Source organism: Peromyscus eremicus, chromosome 8b (assembly GCF_949786415.1).
Source record: "Peromyscus eremicus chromosome 8b, PerEre_H2_v1, whole genome shotgun sequence".
NCBI lineage: Eukaryota > Metazoa > Chordata > Mammalia > Rodentia > Cricetidae > Peromyscus > Peromyscus eremicus.
In genome coordinates this window covers 31,672,549-31,692,390 of record NC_081424.1, presented here as the reverse complement: position 1 = coordinate 31,692,390, position 19,842 = coordinate 31,672,549, and the positions used below count along the sequence as shown (strand labels likewise).

Below are 19,842 nucleotides of genomic sequence, written 5' to 3'. Positions count from 1 at the left end.
CACAGAGATCCGCCTGGCTCTGCCTCCCAAGTGCTGGGATTAAAGGCGTGCGCCGCCACCACCACCCGGCTATGTGTAGATTTATAGTGACAACTTCAGCTTTTGAGTCTAAATTGTATATGTCAATAGATATGGATACAAATATACAAGTCAGTTTAATTGTGCCCAAAAATCCCATCAAAATCGACTCATCTGACCTTATAAATAACCATTCCCTTAGCTCACAAATCACTTAAATAGCTTTTGAAACTAAACACATTCTCCAATTTGTGAAAAGTGCACGGGTTCATCACAAAGTCGCAAAATTTTATTTAAAAAATTGTTCGATAATTATCATTTTAAAACTTTAAAAATGAAAATCACATTCGTGTCTACTCATGCAAAGTAAACATGGAAAATTGAGAAACAGAATTACAAAGAAACTTTCATAACCTCTATGAGAAACAAAATTGGAAAAAATAAACACGTAAGTAAGAATATGAGGAAATGAAAATTCCTCTTTCTTATTCTTGTGTATTTTAAACCATGTATCTCATCTTAATTATCAAGCTTGTGTCACTCTTATCTCTTAGGCAACTTAGAGGAGGAAAATGAGGAACTATGAGATACGACATAAAGACAAAATTTAAAAGAGATGCCGGCAATGGGAGAGTAAGGAGACATGATCAAACCAAAGAGGAAAGTGAAGGGCCCTCTAACAGGCCGCGGCATGGCAAGCATGGCTCCAGCAGGTCTTGCCCTCTCCCCTCCCCTGTCCCTTGCTAAACTGTTAGATGGCATACCTAAAGCTAGCCCCCAAGGTCTAGTCCCTCGTTTTACCACCGACTCATTCCTGAGACTGAACACCAAGGTCCAGCAATCAAAATCCATTACTTGGCCACACTGGCTAACTTGTCCAATCAGGACTTACCAACTCACCCCAGCACAGACTTAGCCCTTTCTCGTTAAGAAACACCTGCTGAGCCGGGCGGTGCTGATGCGCGCCTTTAATCCCAGCACTCAGGAGGCAGAGCCAGGCAGATCTCTGTGAGTTTGAGGCCAGCCTGGGAAAGAGTGAGTTCCAGGAAAGGTGCAAAGCTACACAGAGAAACCCTGTCTCGGAAAAAAAAGAAAGGAAGGAAGGAAGGAAGGGGAGAAAGAGAAAGAGAGAGCGAGAGAAAGAAAGAAAGAAAGAAAGAAAGAAAGAAAGAAAGAAAGAAAGAAAGAAGGAAGGAAGGAAGGAAGGAAGGAAGGAAGGAAGGAAGGAAGGAAGGAAGGAAGGAAGGAAGAAAGAAAGAAAGAAAGAAAGAAAGAAAGAAAGAAAGAAAGACCTGCTGTCTTTGTCTGATCTAGATGCAGCACCCCTACCCCATTCTCCACTTGCCCCTGGGGTAATAAATCTCCTTGGGGCTGAGAATTTGGTGTCTGGATGTGTTCCGTACCCACTCCGAGGCCCCCTTACAGAGGGGAAGTATTTATTGCACACTTCTGCCAGGTTTCTGCTTGTTTGCTTTGTTTCTGTTCGGTTGCCTGTTTCGGTATCTTTTCTAGACTTCGTACTCACTACCTCAGTATTTTTGTCACTTCCTGGCCGGCACGTGGCAATGCTGAGTACAGCTCCCCACAAGAGAACAGAGCACCATCTCTGAGATCGGCAGGTAACTGGACCGATCACACATTTTCTCTGGGTGTGCAAACTGAGGTACATCCAGAGAAGACGGGTTGGAACGCCAGCTTCTGAGGAAGCACCTGGTTATTCTTCGTGTTTTAGAATTTGGTGCAGAGACATCAGATTTAAGGTTAAAACGTGCCTCTCATCATCGTTAGCATGGTGTGGAGGTTTCACTTCAGGTCTGCTTGAGACTGCGCTACTACAGTTTTCCAGGAAAAACAAACCACTTCGAGGAGAACTGCAGCCTGGTTCTCTCGGGCTGTGTAGCTCCACACCAAGCCTGCACGTGTGATGCCGTGGGAAAGGACCTCAAAGGCTGCATTCCTCAGCTCTTTGCGCCTCTCGGATATTAGAGGTGCGCTCCTCTTCCCCAGCGTAACTTCAGCTGCATGCAGATCATTAAGTGATGGGACACAAAGGAAACAAGTGTGTTTAGAGAAGCGTGAAGGAACTTTGAAGCCCAAGGCCTTCCAGTATGAGCACTGCATGTACGCAGTTCACCGGTAGGGGGCGAGGTTGTTTATCAGTTCTGAAAGATTACTGGGCTAGCGTCTCTCAATTTGCAAGAGGTGACAGATGACATTAACCATGTATTCAGTGTTTCTTTATCCTCAGTAGTTTATATTCCATCTTCCTGTTTTTGTTCTGACTGCTTGCCACGCACACTTAAAACAATTTAGCGTCATTCGTAACAATAATAAACTAATAAATTCCATACAATAGGAATACACCTGTGGCTGTATGTTAATAGCAACAACAATAGTGTGTATACACTAATAGATCTTAAACATGGAAATACACCATAAAAATTTCCAAAAGGGACTTACACTGAGGTTCCTGACAATTTCTTCAGAGTTAACTGTTTCAAAACAAAAAGATAAATCACATTACACATAAGTCACTGCCCAAAATGCACACACCTATAGCAAATTTGACACACATATCTATTTATCCAAAACTGTGACTTCAAAAAATTAGCTTAAAATTTCTTAAATTGAAGAATTACTTTAGAATTAAAGACTGGAGTACAATCTTTTTTGAACCAACAGTGTGAGTGAGCACCGCGGATCACGTAGACTAACTACACTTAAATGGGGGAATTTCTCATGTGCTTCTGTGTGGTTTTCCCAAAAAGCCACAGAGGAGCCTGTAGTCTTGACGGGCTCTCAGAACGTGGTAACTACGGTTACTCTTTCAACATTTCCCTTCGTTTTCTTCATACTTACAGGTAAAAAAGTCCTGAGGGATATTTCGAGTCCTGATGCGAGGGGCGGGTCCTTGGTACATATAGAAGTTTATCTCAGGGAAATAATCGGTCATGTACTCCACCTTGTCACAGTAGGTCTGGTCCATTCCTAAAATAAAATAAAATACCTCAATGGAGATATATATAGATATATAGATATATAGATATGATAACAATCGTCTGTCTTTGTTCATGTCAAATATATGTGTCAAACACAAGCAGAGTGAGCGTTTGTACAGTTTATTCAGTTGTTATTCTGCAAATGGCAGAAACTGAAAATCGAGGCGGTGGATGAGAAGACTTGTCATGAAGTGAGACCCAGTAGGAAAAACTAAATAGGACATTTGTTTAATACAGATGAATTAAAGGATTCTGAAGATACATTTGACATTCCTTTAAGCATCGTGTTCTCTAGAACCAGATGTTAATGAATTTTTTTTTAAATGGGCAGATTCTTAAGACTTTTTAACATCTTCCTTTAATAAAATGTTCAAAGCAGCAGACAAAGATATAGGAAACCATTTTAGAAGCTTTCAATGCACTTTACAGTGGGTGTCAGTGGGGCAAGGAGGCGGTTTAAGCATGAGCACTTTAGCGTGCAGGAAGAGTGGTCTGCTTCCTTCCCACTTAGCACAAACAAACTCAAAAGCTAACTTTGAGCTGGTAAACAAGAGGAGGCAGGGCTTTTGTGGACAAGAACAATGCTTAAACGCACACCTGCCATATGACTTAAGAAATACAGGGAGCTCCGTAAGACTCCCCCATGCAATAAAGTGCAGCAGCCACTAAAGCATAGCCAACTACTACAAAGAAATCATGGCTAAAAGGCCTCCTGAAGAACTTTGTAGACTGAGCAACATCCCTGGCCTACAGCCCTGTTAACTACTATTAGCCCTATTTCACTCTACTTCTCAGAGAGTAAAGCATATGGACAGATATGCGGAATTTTAAAATACTTAAAGTAGAAATTTTAGACCTCTTTCCATGAGTTATCACAAAATCCATTCTTTACTTTTTCAATAACGTCTACATCTGGAAATCCAGATTTAAAATCTTACCATCATTTTTTTTATTATCTTTGGAGGGATAAAATATAATCAATGATGAGATGTAATTTAAAAAAACACCATACCGGTCGGGCGGTGGTGGCGCATGCCTTTAATCCCAGCACTCGGGAGGCAGAGGCAGGCGGATCTTTGTGAGTTCGAGGCCAGCCTGGTCTCCAAAGCGAGTTCCAGGAAAGGTGCAAAGCTACACAGAGAAACCCTGTCTCGAAAAACAAAAAAAAAAAAAAAAAAAAAAAAAAAAAAAAAACACCATACCATGATCAGCCAGAAGGATTATATTGACACAGTTGTGTAAATTCCTCTGTTTCAGACCCTCCATCAACATTCCGAAGGCATCATCAACTAACTGCAAGGCTTTAATTACCTGAAAAAAAAAAGTTTTTAAAGTTAAAGTTGCCATTTTAAGTTGTTTCAGTTAACTGAGTCATTACCCAATCAAGGAAAAAGTGAGCATGTTTTCTTCTCGAAAATTGTTCCAATTTGAAGTACATCATCAGAGACAGCACCTGTCGCCACAGTTACCAAAGATAAATTCTCTCACTTTCTATAAATAATAATAAAAAAGTTGGACCACATTTCCTACAAAGAAAATCCTACTAAAGGCTTATAATATATGAAAGAATATTGAATACCAACAAACACCGTTCAGCCATAGATATTTTCATAAGAATGCCTGATGGAGGAGGCATGAATCTGGGTACTTCTAAAAGAGCCAAAGAGCTGCAGACATTCTGAAAGATGATGTGACAGTGGAGACCAGACCGTTAAAAAGCAGTATATTCCACAACCTGATAATTCAATGTCTATGCAAATATTGCATGCAAAGAAACCTATCATGTTATGTGGAATATTCCTTTACACTGTGTGAATATATGTCACTGTGATCGGTTTAATAAAGAAGCTGACTGGCCTATAGCTAGGCAGGATAAGGTTAAGCAGGAGAGCCAAACTGAGAGGACCCTGGGAAAAAGAAGGACAGAGTCAGAGGAGGCACCAGGAGACTCAGAGCGGGCAGGATGGGAAGTACATACATGAGGTAAATGAGCCCCAGGGCAGCACACAGATTTTTAGAAGTGGGTTAATTTAAGTTATAAGACTAGCTAAAAAACAAGCCTAAGTTATTGGTCAACCATTTATAATTAATATTAAGTCAGTGTGGTTATTTGGGGAACAGCTGGCAGGACACAGCTGATCAGCAGTCTAGACAGAAAAGTTCACCTACAATGTTATTGACTTGTAATTTTAATTCTAGGAAAAGTAAATTATACTCAAATTTTAAGATGCATATGATATAGTCCTTACAAACTCTGTGTGTGTGTGTGTGTGTGTGTGTGTGTGTGTGTGTGTGTGTGTGTGTGTTTTGCTGGAGCTCAGGTTCATAACCACAAACATGCTAGGCAAGCCAAACTACTCTCCCTGCCCATAAAACATTTTTAAAGAGAACAAAGCATAGGAAAATGCTCACAACACCATGTTAAACATTAACAAAAGAAAATCAAATTGTAAACTCGGCCATTCATATTACATAACCCTGGTTTTGTATGTAAGTATCTCGCCCTTTCTAAGTAAAAACAAATGAACAGGAAACTTACAGAAATATACCAAATCATATAAACAATGCCTGTCTCTGACTAGCAAGTTGGGGTTCATTTTCTTTTAACTGTTCATAGCGTCCATGTTTTACAATTTCTCTTAACTTTACCAACACAGTACACTGAACTGACCTAAAGTTTAATGAAATTTCAAAGTTGTCATTTTTCAGTATTTTTCAGTGAAAAAGAAAGTATCATAGTAATGGATTAGGAAAACGCGTCTTGTTTCTCATGCTATTACAATTATCGTCTTTGTTTTCTTCTTTAGAAACCGCATTTTACAGATCAGACCGAGCTGAAGACATTAGCTAATTCTCACATAGCATCCTCACAGAAAACACTCATGGATGTGGAATGTCCCCTTGAAAAGACTGAGCACTCTCATGGGCCCACAGTGACTAAGAGACAAAAAGACTGGAACCAACCCAGGATCTGTCTTAGACTAATCTGTCACCAACTCCAAGCTTCTCATCTGACTCTCAGGCTCAGGGTGTTTCCAATCTAGTTTGCCAGTGTCCCAGATTCCAGTGTCCCTTTCCACGTCATCACCCGACCCACGTCTCCCAGTCACACCAAGAGCTGGTTCTCATCCTCTGTCCTCTCCCGGCACTTGCTATGCTGCTGCCACTGGACGTCCCACTGTCTTGAAATCACGCATGCGTGAATCCTTCCTACTCCAAGGTCAACGTGAGCTCTTGCAGGGCAAGATCCATATACCCCAACTCATCACACATCGGCTAACTACCTTGGCATCTTTTAGGAATTTATGCTCTGTAGAAGGAAGAAGTAAGCAGCATTGGGAATACTTTAATGAAAAGGAACAGAATGTTTATAGCTGTGGTTTGGATGTTAGGAAGCTCAGCTTCTCTTTTGTATTGCAGGCATACACAGGGTGCTGGGTCTCTAGCACCAGGGGAAGAGAAGAAAATGAAAATTCTGTTTTGCATAGAATCATGATGGTTCACTTTCACAATGATCACTGTGGGAATAGTATATGAAATCCTGGCGAGGGATTGTGCTTTGCATCTGCAACTTCTTTCCTGTAAGACTGAATTTAAAGCCGCTGAGGATCTAGCTGGCTGGAAGCTCTATACACCAATGCCTTCCCAAAGCCCCACCTTCCTCCCAGACATAACCTCCTCCATACGTCTCTCTACAGTGGCACTTGCCAGGACTCTGAAATTCTGTCATGTGTGTGAACATTATCAACACTGAAGCTAATCTGTCTCTAATTTTCTCTTCAGAACAACGTGTTCCTCCCAATTTTTCACCCTACTAAAGGTGTAAAGATTCCTTATTGGATAATGAGTAACAGGTGACTTTTACTGACTCGTGAAGACCAGTCTGTGTGAGTTTCATCTTCCATACTAAGCAATCCTGACAATAAAGCCGCACTCAGGAGACTGAGGCGAGAGGATTGAGAGTGCAGTGACAGCCTGAGCTACACAGTGGGACTCTGTGGGGAGAGGGAGGAAGGAGGGAAGGAAGGAGGGAGGGAGAGAGAGACAGGAGAGGGAGCGGGAAGACAGGAAAGAGGAAGGAGGAAGAGGAGGGAAAGGAAGCAGAGGAGGAGAAGGAAGAGGAGGAAGAGAAGGAGGAGGTGGAGGAGGAGGGAAGGGTGAGTGAGGAGAGTGGAGGGGGCAGGAGAAAAGAGAATAGAATAGATGGCTGGAGGGGAAGGAGAGAAGAGCAGGATTGGGAAAGGAGGGGAAGGAAAGGGAGGAAGGAGAAAAAAGATAAAAGAAGTTTCTGGACTCCTATGGCTTCCTCACTAGCCAAATCCCAGCGCCCTCTAAATGACCATTTCATTAAGCCCGCTCAAGCGTAACTTTCCCGTCCCATATCGCTTAAGCTATCAAAATTTCAGTAATTTAAAAATCTTAATCTTAAAGGCTTCCTTTAACAGCAAAAAATTTCGTGGTATTAACTCGTTACTTCCTTCACTCTTTCCAGGTGGCTTTCTGAACTGAGACATTACCTTCTCCACCCCAGCGCTGCCTAGCACAACGTTAGACGAATCAGAAACTCTTCAGAGTAGCAGAGGAAGATAGGTTTTGAGGAGTGCATAATCTAGAACAAATTAAGGAGCTTAGTGCACAGGCCGAAGCATGCTAAAACAGCCCTTGTGCTTTTAACTCACAGGTTTTAGGAACTTTGATTTAAAACGTGATTACAAATAACAATGATGATGATGCTAAAATTGCAAAGCCATCAACCTTCTGCATCCATTTTTCCTGTTTGTTGTGAATCTTACACAGGCTTTTGTCTTCATCTTTACTCCCTCCATGTGACATTTCCACTTCTGTGCATGTCTACCTGCTACCAATTTCCAGCTCTTCACCTGCTCTCAGCTTTCAATACATATTAAGTTTCTTATATTCATTTGGACATCACAGTTACCTCAATTGCATAATGAGCATTCCCCCTGCCACTCCAACCATCCCCCTGTGGTAGGCTTATAAATGTCAAGGGAACCACCATCACTCACCTATTTGCATATGACAGAAAGCAGAAATGCATCATTGCTCACCCATCTCACACCTAGTCATGTCATGTCTATCCTCTAACTGAATCTCAAACACACCCTCTTCCGTCCTTGATGTTGGCCTCCTCCCTGGTCCAAGACTACCCCTCTCTGTTCTAGACTACTGCAGAGACTAGGATGTTTCTCCCTCCTTCCTTTGCATTCCTCTTGCCCAGTGAAAATGCTCTCTAAATACACATGGAACTGGCCATTCTACTTTCCTAATAACGATGCCTCGGGGCTGCCCACCAAACACTTTTATGGCCTGCAGAGATCTGCATGGTTGGGTGTTGGCCTCCTTCTCTAGGCTTCTTTAGAGCCTTCTCTCTGATTCTCAGTGCCCTAGTCAGGGATGTGAGGTACTATTCACACTATACTTCAAACAGTACCCCACACAGAGTAGCTCACCATAATGGTTTCCCGCTATGACCACTCTTTACAATCATGGTGCTGTCCACTTGGGGAAGGGGGCCAGTAGTCAGTCGGCATGTGGTCCTTCTGTGTGTCACTGTAGGATGTCCTCAGCTCCCTCTATCGGGACATTTGTACATTGTGTTTCTTTTTTTGTTACTCAGGGGAGAGACTCTCTCGTAGGTTGGTTGTAGTGTCAGCGGGACACAAATTAAAATTGGCTGACAGGCGGATCTCTGTGAGTTCAAGGCCAGCCTGGGCTACCAAGTGAGTTCCAGGAAAAGGCGCAAAGCTACTCAGAGAAACCCTGTCTCGAAAAATCAAAATAAATAAATAAATAAATAAATAAATAAATAAATAAATAAATAAATAAAATAAAATAAAATAAAATAAAATAAAATTGTTTGAGTAGGAAGCCTCACCCGGGGAATTGTCCTGACTGATGTGGAAAGGTATTAACTCATTACTTTCTTAATTCTTTCCAGGTGGCTTTCTGAACTAAGCCTCCTTGACAGTGGGCAGCACCTTCTGGTCTCAGCCCAGATTAAAAAGGACATTTTAGAAAGAAGATCATCTCCCCGTTTGCTTGGTTGGTTCTCCCTCTTACAAGCTGATTTGCTCTGTTGTTGCTTCTGATTTTCTGGGCTCCCAGTGCCAGACTGAGAACACTGAGGCACCTTGCCTTATGGACTGAGTAGCTGGCTGTTGTGGCTGCCCAGCAAGAGACAGTCATTCTGGGACTACTCCAGTTACCGAGGCACCCAGCTTCAAGGACGGAGTAATGACTGAGTTCCCAGTGTCTCGGGTATGATTTAGCTATCATTGCCATTTTAAAGGTCACTTAATAAGTTATTTTGGAGGGGTGTGTGTGTGTGTGTGTTTATGTGTGTGTGTCTCCATTCCCTTGGTTCCGTTCCTCTAGAGAACCCTGACTAAAACTGTCAGCCGCAATCCCACCCACATCTGCTAGAACAGGGCCTCTTCGTAGACATCTCTGAGCACTCAGGTTTTCTTCACCTGCAGAGCTTTTCATAATTACTCTTAAAACTTAAAACTAGATACTTTTAAAACTAGAGCACAAAAAAGAAGGAAAGAGAAGTAGGATTTAATGGTACCTAATCTAAGTCAGATGCAGAGGCAGATACATCCAGGACAGTGTTCCTCCTCAACTGATTCATCTTATCAAACACGCGTAGCAGCAAACATAGATAACAGCTAGACTAGAGAATAAACAGAAGAAAGGCTTTGGAATTGGTGAATTATTCACCCTCAGAAACACCGGAATAATTGGAAAGTTCTGTATTAGGTTCCGAATGGTACCGGAAAGAGGCCCACAGGTGGTAAGAACTCAGCAGGGCCTTGCCTTAGGAACCATTTTGGCTTAACAGGAAGAAAGAAAAAGGTAAATAGCAAAGGAAGAGGCCCAGACAAACATGCTTACATTTCAGCGGAGAACAATTGTTAAATGAGTTTTCCACGGGGCGTCTTACTCCCGGGAGCTTTTAAAACTTCCCATTATGGCCAAAACAACAGAGGTTCAGGAAACAGCATGGCTTTGCTTGTTGGAAATAGTATTTAAGGACAATAGCCATGTGGGAACATTGTATGAGAATGGTCTAGCTAACGAAGAAATTGGTATTAGCAGCCACTCACTCCAGTGATAACGAGGGCTCTGAGAGGAATCAGTCCCTGAGGTGCCTGGGAAGAGCTGTGAGTGACAGTGGGTATGGTATGAGTGACAGCTGGGACACACCACAACAGTCTGGCAGGTAACTTCACTTGAAATGTCCATATTACAGTGCTGAGTGGCCATGCCGTATCTGGCCTTGAGTTCTCAGTATGTGAATTAGCAATGTCACATCAAAGATTTCATCAGATTGCCAATCAAAAGAATCAAGATATGGTTAGTTAGGCAGTTATCCTTCCCAGAACTTTTAACAATTTCACGATTGAACTAGTAAACTAAAAATACTGATTTTAGACTTTTGATTACTTGATCTCATGTATTTCTTAAATGTATATGTCCAGTAGAGATTTTTAAAAACCCATCTTATTTTGTAGGTTAGAGCTGGATGATTCTCCATTTGTTTGGAAACAAACAAACAAACAAACAAAACAAACTTACTCCAGCACTGACTGGTCCACTGTTATGCCCTGCAGAATCAGGTTCTTCCACATATAAGGTATAAAAACTGGGTCTAGGGGTAAAATTGAAACAAAGGAATGCATTTACAATGTGAGAAAAGCCTACAGATAGATTTGAGCATCTTGCGGATCATGAGCATGCTGGCTGTTCCTGCCTCTTTCTCTCTGTTAGGCCCTCATCCAGGTGGGTGGATGCACTTGGCTTGAGTAGAGTTGAGTCTCCTAATGGGAAGTAAATAATACTTTCCCAGAATCAGCACTATTGTGGCTCAGTTGTGAGAACATATCTTGCTGTTGTAGGTGAGACCTCTCTCAGTGCATCCAGCCCTTTCTGCTTCCTGGTGTCTGGCCTTTGGCTGACTCTTTGATCTGTGCCTAGTTCCTTTGTGAGCAGCTGGTCTCTGATGTGATGGTTTCTGTTTACCTGGTACTCTCTTTCAGTATTCTGACGCTAGTCTGTGGCCCTGGCCTTGCACCTGCTTCTCCAGCTCCTGGAATCTATCCTCAGAGGCAAGTGGAAGAGCCTCTATCATTTCTGCCTCAATTCTACATCTTTGTAATATCTGCCTCAATCCTATAAATTTGTGATATCTGCCTCAATTCTATATCTTTGGGACATCTGCCTCAATTCTATATCTTTGGGACATCTGCCTCAATTCCTATATCTTTGGGATATCTGCCTCAATTCTATCTTTGTGATATCTGCCTCTCCTCTTAGGGACTGACTCTACCTCAATTGTTATTCAACAAGCCCCCCATCCCACCCCAGAGCACCTGTTCTCAGGAGTAATTCTTGAAAAGTGCTCATTAAAAAGCAATGCCAATTGTTAGTATAGTGACACGTGCCTGTCACTCACATCTCTCCACCTCAAAGAGGATAATAAGAGAGTTTTCTGTGGAGCCAAATATGAGTGACCAAATCCTACATTCCAGCACAGAAGCAGTTTCATAAAGTTTGGCTACTATCAAAAGAGAGAAAGTCGTAGATCAAGAAGACACTTTCAAACACATTGGTGAGAACATCAGAGAGGTGGGTTACAGCAAAAATGGAGACAACAACTCTGCTATCAGTCCTAGAAGCTGTTGATCACGTTCTTAGCCCTTCGACTGGTGGAAACTAGGATCTTGTTAATAAGTTCCTAAAGTTGTTTTTTACCTGTCAGTCACAGGATGTTAGGTCTGACATAGAGATGGACAAGGAGTGGCTATTTATAGAGCTACATATGGCTTAAAATAAATTGTAATTTGGTTCTGGACATTTCCAAATCTTCACAATCATGGAAGTGCTAATGCGTTAATCAGCCTTGGAGAAGGTTTCAGTTGGAAAGAGTAACTTCTTTCTAGAAACATCCGTTCATACTCAGCACTCAGTAGGCAAAGGCAGGGGGATTGCAAGAAGTTCAAGGCAGCCTGGTCTGTATAGTGAGTTTCAGGCTGGCATATAACTAAACTACTCTTAAAATACCAGAAGGGGTTAGAAGGAGAAAAAGGAGGAAGAGGAGGCAGGAGGAGGAAGAGGGGAAAAGGCAGACAAACAGACAAAGAAGGAAGGAAGGAAGGAAGGAAGGAAGGAAGGAAGGAAGGAAGGAAGGAAGGAAAGACAGAGGACAGACAGGGAATTTCAAGATTTTGAAACATCATCAGTGACGATACAGAAAGCTCCCCTTTCACCCATATGAGCATCACAATGGAGCACTCTTCCACAGAGGAGTTACCTTTCAGCTTTGGGCAGATCCAGCCAACTTAACAATGTAGAGATCCTCCTTTCATATGGGACAGAACTGGAATAAAAAGGTTTGAAATTTTAATCAAATAATGTCAATCTATTCTTCCTTAGGGAGGGGACTTAACACCTTCAGGCATTCATTCTGTGGCGCATGACCATAACACTGAAAGGCGTGTGGCATACTCAAAGGGTCCCGTTGTCAATACTTCAGAAAGACTTTCAACAAACTCTGCCTAATAAATAGAGTTCTTTCTTTCCTCCTTACTCATTTCCCCTTTAATTTTCCACAACTAAAATGAAAACCATCAATTATCAACAACTCATTCTATTAACTTTTACTCATTTTGGCTTTCACAGTTATTGGTCGTCTTCTGGCAGACAGTATATATGCATTTGAAGTAGAATTTAATCGGTGAGTGAGAGGCCTGAAAGACTTTCTCTCTGGCTGATATATTGTGATGGTTGGTTTTATATGTCAACTTGTCACTTAGAATTACTTGAGTGGGATCTCAATTAAGGAACTGTCTATATCAAGTTGGTCTGTAATTATATCTATAGGGGATTGTCTTGATTATTAATTGATGTAAGAGGGCCCAGACACTGTAGGTGGTACTATCCCTAGGCAGATGGAAAAGAAAGTTAGCTAAACGTTAGCCTGTGGGTAAAGCAGCAAATAGCATCCCTCCATGGTTTCTGCTTCAAAGCTCTTGCTTGAGTGTCTGCCCTGACTTTCCTCAATGGTAGACTGTGACCTGGAAGTATAAATAAAATAAACCCTTTCCTCTTGTAGGATAACTCTGTTCATAGTGTTTATCACAGTAAGAGAAAAGAAACTAGAACACATAGAAATCCATTTAAAGTGGCTCAAAATAGTATCTGCACTACCTCTCTTTGATCCTGCTCTCACTAGCTTCCTAGAATACAATAGCACATTAGAAAGAATATGCAGAGTGTACTTAGGAAGAAGGATCTGAATAGTTGAAAGATCTAAATGTTCTTTTGATGAATGTCACATTAGTAGCTTTCTGGCTACAACTCCCTTACAACAATACTCCTTAGAAGCTATATACAGAGCATGCGCATCGAAAGGCGTTGAAGTCTTTGGTGCAAAACAGTGCTGTCCTTGGACTTGTACTTTAAAGGAACCCTTTTGACTGATGACTGAGAATAGATCAGAGGGGGGAAGAAGCAGAGAGGTGTCTAGAGAGGAGCCCCAGTGACACAGGCAAGGAGATGGATGTACAAAGCAGAGCAGTAACAAAGACTCTCAGGTTGCGTCGTCTGTGGAGTAGAGCCAAAGCGTGACCTAACAAACTGGATGAGGGATATAAGAAAGAGGACAGAAACAACAACTCTAAGATCTTGGCCTCTACAACTGAGAGAAGAGAATTGTGACCAAAATTAAGACCAAATGCGGCTAGAGGGTAGCTCAGTGGTAAAGTGTAGGCTTAGCATCATGTGACCCAAGATTCAGTTACTAACACTGAAAAGAAAAAGAAAGGGAACAGTAAGATGGCCCAGAGGCTGCCATCATTACTTTTAATTGTCCACTTAGAATCACTTGGAAAAAGAACTAATGAAGGATTGACTATATCAGGTTGGCCATTGGGTATGTCAATAAAATTAATTGATGGGGGGAAACCCAGACCAATGTGGGTAGCACCAGTCCCTAGGCAGGGGCTCCTGGACTCTATAAGGATGGAGAAACCGAGCTTGGCACGAGCAAGCAGGTGAGCATGCATGCGTTCATTCCTTCCCAGTTCTCGACTACGGATATGATGCTATCCATGGTCTCGTGCCCCTGCCTCTGTAGCATCCCTCAGTGACAGATTTTAATCTGGAAATGTCAGCTTAAATCAATCCCTTTCTCCCATAAGTTTCTTTTTGTCAGCAACAAAACATCAATAAAAATGAAACCACATGCCGGGCGGTGGTGGCGCACGCCTTTAATCCCAGCACTTGGGAGGCAGAGCCAGGTGGATCTCTGTGAGTTCAAGGCCAGCCTGGAGTACCAAGTGAGTTCCAAGAAAGGCGCAAAGCTACACAGAGAAACCCTGTCTCGAAAAAACCAAAAAAAAAAAAAAAAAAGAAACCACAACAGAGGTGTCTGCTACTGAGCCAGGAGATGAGCTCAATCTCTGGAACTCATATGAAAAAAAATAAGAACTGACTCTCAAAATGTGTCCTCTGACTTCTATATATTCTCCATGGCACACTTGAGCACAGTACACACACACACGCACGCACGCACGCACGCACGCACGCACGCGCGCGCGCGCGCGCACACACACACACACACACCAAACACATAAATGAAAAAAATCTTAAAGACAAACAAATAAATAAATGAATAAATAAATAAATAAATAAGAAAGCTGATTCTATAGATCTCTGCCTAGATGGATCCTTATCCAGAAACACTTTTCACTACCTGCTGTAATTCTTGTACATGGTAGGGAAGGAGCCGTTGATAGCCACATCGGATCCTGGCCAGTAGTAAGCAGCAGCTTTTAAACCTTGATATATTGCCGTTAGCCAAATCTAGAAAGAGTGAAAGTCAATAGGGTAACTGTGTCAGTACAAACACTGTAACTTACTGCTAACAACTATTTTGATGGGGGGGGGGGTTTGTTCACAGTCATTAAATTTTGTCTTTACAATAACTTAAAATTTACAATCCATCAATCTGCCTCAAAAGAAAACATCTAGTAAGGTGGTAACAGTTCATTATTTCTTCCACACTGATAAAATAGCACAATTCTTCACCTTTGAAGGAACTGCAAAACAGCATGGTGGGGGAAATAGATACCTTTCCGAGAAAATTGAGGGTTGGCACACTGATGACACAATACCCCAATTTCTACATAAAGGACCGCAAATGTTTTTTTAAAATTCAAACGATAATAAATAGTAGTAAAACCTTCACGTCTGCAGCCATTAGAAGCTACATGGGTGATGTGAAACTCGGGGGTAAACTCAGAAACCTAAGCCATTGTCACCCACGAAGAGAGGCTTGGAGGCCACACGCAGAATGGTACATACCGGCTGCCCACTCCACCAGGCAGGATTGTTTTTCTCCACCGAGGAAAGTGAAAAATTCTTGTTGAAGTGCACATCGTACATGTTATTATCAATGATGCCATGTGACTCTGGATACAAGCCCTGTAACGTTTATTACAAAGGTAAGATTATAAAGAAGTGTACTTTAGTAAAATGCAGGCAGGTTGTAATAGCAACAGATTTGCATTCCTTCCTCCCTAGGAAGAATGTCATACTCTTCAATGTGAAAGTCTAGCTCCAAACCTAAACACCAGGAAGATACACAGCTCCTTATCCTACAACCCTATTTCTTGGCTTCAGCAGGAAATGATCGACATCAAGCAGCTGGTTTATATTGATGCCTGTTGTGGCTTCCCTGTTAAATGTCCCACAGAGGCTGTTGTCTTAACACTTGGTTCCTGGCTGATAGTACTGTTCTGGGAGGCTGGGAGACTTTTAAAAGGTAAAGCCTTGATGGAAGAAGTGGGAATCAGATTACCGGGTATGGGTCTGGAGGTGTGTGTTTATTTATATATTTATTATCTGTGCGTGCGTGCGTGTGTGCGTGCGTGCGTGCGTGCGTGCGTGCGTGCGTGTGTGTGTGTTGTGGGGGTATGAACACTCCACAGCAAGCACAAAGAGGTAAGAGGATAATTTGCAAGAGTCAGGTTCTCTCCGTTCACTAGGTCGATCCTGAGCCTAGAACTCCAGTTGTTAGGCTTGGGGACAAACACCGTTACCAGCTGAGCCATCCACCAGGCCTTGGAGCCCTGACCTACTTCCTGTTTTTCTCTCTCTACTTCCTGTTCTCTCTACTTCCTGACTACTCATGAACATGACCAACTGGTCTCCCACTCCTGGCAACCTGCCTTCTATCATGATGGAACGTGTCCCCTCAAACCGCTGAGAATAAGCCTTTTCTTACGTGCTTCAATTCCACAGGGCATTTTGTCACAGCAGTGAACAAAGTCACTAACCCAACTCTTGTGTGCTTAGTAACTCTCTGTTACCTATATTTTTTTCATTTACTGAGGAGAATCCATTTGCCTTGGCTGTTTAGTCTTTGAAAAAAAAATGTCAAAATTCGGTCGAGTAAAAATCATGAAAAAACTAGAAGACACTAGAATTTTCCACAGAGAAGTTCCCAGCTGACCTTTAGCTAAGTAAAGGGCAATCAAAAAGTCTGGGAGAATGATATTTCTCACATGCCGGAGGTTGCCATGGCCTCACAAAGGTGAGTTAGCCTAATGCTAGGCATTTTGGGTTAATGAATGCCTTATGGCACTCTATTGACCTCACCCTGAGCCATGCCTTTCCGGCGTGAATTCAGTCATGTATGATTACAGACATCTTATGAAGTGTGTGACACAAGCTTGTGCGGTTCTTGCTCAATATTTCTGTGTGATAGAGTCAGTTTCCTGTCCACGGCATCAGCTCTTCACCAGGGTCAAGCACTTACCGTGACAATAGTATAGTGGTTTGGGAAGGTTTTCGTAGGATACATTGCTCTCATGTATTTGGAGTGAATTCCACACGTTTCTGTCAGAAAATACAGTAAGAGATTAGAGAGTCGTTTCTTTCTCAGAAATATTTTTGCATAACTAAATATCAACATGTTTCCTATAAAACCAGAGAACTGAAAAGTGGGTTAAAGATGGAAAGAGGTTGAAATTCTGACTCCTAAACTTTGTCCATTACTTAAAAAAAAAGTCCATCTTTAGGAGACCAGTGGGCTCTCTTCTGGGAAGAGCCGGGAGGGTTTGCAAGGCCCTGTGGTTTCTGCTGGTGCAGCTCGCCTCTGCTTTGACACCACAGGTAATCCATGCACAAGTGAGTGTGACCGAGATACAATAAATGCCATCAGTGGACATCGAAGTTTGAATTTCATATAATTTTATAGGCTGCAAGATTTTCTTCTTCTCTTTTAAATCACTTAAAAAATTTTCGCCCGCTAGTGGTGGCACATGCCTTTAATCTCGGCACTTGGAGGCAAGCGGATCTCTGTGAGTTCGAGGCTAGCCTGGTCTACAAAGTGAGTTCCAGGACAGCCAGGGCTACACAGTGAAACCATGTCTTTGAACAGCCCCCACACACACAAAAAAAAATTTTTTAAACCTATTCTTAGCATATGTCAGATCAAATGAAATAAAGCTGAGCGATCATAATTTAGCCCAGGAGACCCAGCTTGTTGACCTTTAAGATAAAAGTACCCTAAACTACGCGCTACTGGCATCGTTTTCTTTAGACTCCTCTCTTCATGTATCTGGTCACTATGGCAACCATTTCTACACAGTATTTAGCTGTCAGCTGACAGCTTCTATATTTAAAACAGTCAGCATAACAAAAATCACCATTTCCTGTCTACACACCTGAAAAGGCATTTGAGGTATACAGCCACAAAAAAAAAACCCTGGCCACCAAGTAATGTTTGCAAAATGAGTTCACTCTTCTGCTTATTGTTTGGAGTTCGTTTTCCATGTGCTCTATGAAGCTTCCTGGAAGCTGTTTTTCACAAAGTATGGCGTTAATTGTGCTCCCATTGTTGGTCCGTTTTCAATGTGAGCAGTAACCCCGCGAAAGGAGGTCATCACTGTTAGAGCACATGGCTATTTCCTTTGCAGCAGTGAAGCACACAGAATGTTTCCATCCCAAATGCCACGACCCCTCCTGAAAGCCAGCACTCCATTATAGATTCTCTTTAAGTTAAAGCACAAAGTGAAATTGGTTGATGGCCAAAATGTCACATGCTCTGCAGCTGAAAACAATGTTCTTCCAAACGGGCACGAGCTTGGTCTCCTTCCCAGCCTTTGTTTGGTGTTTTTTTAATAGGATCCAGAAGTTTCCCCCTTCAGAATCTCCTGGGGCCCCGCCCATATTGAGTCCACTGTGTAGGGAGGGTCCTTGATAGGAAGAGGAGAGGTGGAGGTGTCGCCTCCTTAGGAAGTTATACATCGGGTGGTCAGGACGTTCTATGATAAAATGAAATATAGTCTACTTTAATTATTAAAAGAATGACATGAGAGGAAATTTTATATAAGGAACAGAAATGTAGAATCAGTTCCTGTTTTGATTTTCTTAGAAAATGGGTGGGGCAACTCGTTTCTAAATGCTTATAGATACCGGCTATAAATGAACTATAATTAAACAGTCACCACCCTGGTTATAATGTCCCAAACATCTATGGCCACCTTCAGACTCAGGCTACCACTTTATGTCATGTTCTATAACCAGGACACTAAAGGACATGCTACAGAAAGCATGACCTTCCAGAAGTGCTTCTTCTGAATCTAAATTATGACCCAATAGAATGCTTCTAAAAAGACATGATGATGGGTTGCTTCCACAGGGAAAGAAAGACTATCAGGCCAAGGTTTTGCTTTGACTCTGTACTTTCTAATGTTGCTTAAAAATAGTCATTGTGCACATAATTGACTTACAGAAAACATTTTCAGAGAAACAAAATTTTAGGGATGGGGAAATGGCTCAGTTAGCTGCAAGAGCATGAGGAACTGAGTTTGGACCTCCATCACCCACATATAAAGCCAGGTACGGCCATGTGCACCATTAACCCCAAGTCTGGGGAGGCAGAGACAGGTAGATCCTTGGAAGTCACAGGCCACCTAGCCGTGGTGAACTGACCTGCTCCAGGTTCAGCTAGAAAACCTCTCTCAGAAATGAAGATGAAATTCGATTGAGGAAGATGCCTGATATTGACTTCTGACTTCTACATACACAAGCACACATTATGCATGCGTGTATACAAACACACAAGCGAGTGTACCATGCACAAGAAAGAAAAGAAAATTCCAAATAAAAATAATCCAAAAACGTAAACAGGATCATTTCCTATAACCAGACTTACAGCCTTTATGACTCTAAGAAGAACAGAAAACTAAATGAGGAAAAGAACCAAGTCAAGGAATGTACAGATTGGAGCTTTAAAGCAGTCTTGATAAAATATGAATTATTTTTGTGGCATATCTGTATGCCACAAACTGGTGATATACAAACAGCTCAGCAATATTTACAGACTCGAGATATGTGCCTTCCATTTTTCACGTATCTTGTTACCCTCTGCAAAAGACTAGTCAAATGGGCTAACCTATGTCCTATCCTGAACTCAGTGGACTAGGTAAGCCCTGTAGGGTGTTGATCTCTTAGAGGTTCCAAGTACGTGTCTAAGCCCACAGAGCACAGGGAGAAGAAAGGATTAAAGAGAGAGTGGTGTTGAGAACTTGAAAGAGTAGGAAGCCCTGTTCCTCTTCATCACACCACAGGCACAGCCCTTCAGTAGCAACTGAATCAATGCCCTGGGTGAGAACTCCAGGATCCTCTTCAGAGGCTCTGAAAGTCTGGCAACACCTGGTAAATGCTGTAATTCCTCCTCACTCAGCACAGTACCACATCCCGTATGATCCACTGGTAACCTCTAGGTCCCAGC

At 42.2% G+C, this 19,842-nt stretch overlaps 1 protein-coding gene across 1 annotated transcript in view; it reads right to left on the bottom strand.

The window, feature by feature from the left end:
• Enpp3 (ectonucleotide pyrophosphatase/phosphodiesterase 3) overlaps window positions 1–19,842 on the bottom strand; it is a 73,747-nt gene that overhangs the window by 33,735 nt on the left and 20,170 nt on the right. The window contains exons 7-14 of the mRNA XM_059272989.1: window positions 16,861–16,940; window positions 15,405–15,524; window positions 14,794–14,903; window positions 12,352–12,417; window positions 10,617–10,689; window positions 4,220–4,328; window positions 2,878–3,006; window positions 2,479–2,510 (exon numbers count right to left, since the gene is read on the bottom strand). Of these exons, the coding sequence (XP_059128972.1) occupies window positions 2,479–2,510; window positions 2,878–3,006; window positions 4,220–4,328; window positions 10,617–10,689; window positions 12,352–12,417; window positions 14,794–14,903; window positions 15,405–15,524; window positions 16,861–16,940 (719 nt within the window). The remainder of the gene's footprint in view (window positions 1–2,478; window positions 2,511–2,877; window positions 3,007–4,219; window positions 4,329–10,616; window positions 10,690–12,351; window positions 12,418–14,793; window positions 14,904–15,404; window positions 15,525–16,860; window positions 16,941–19,842) is intronic.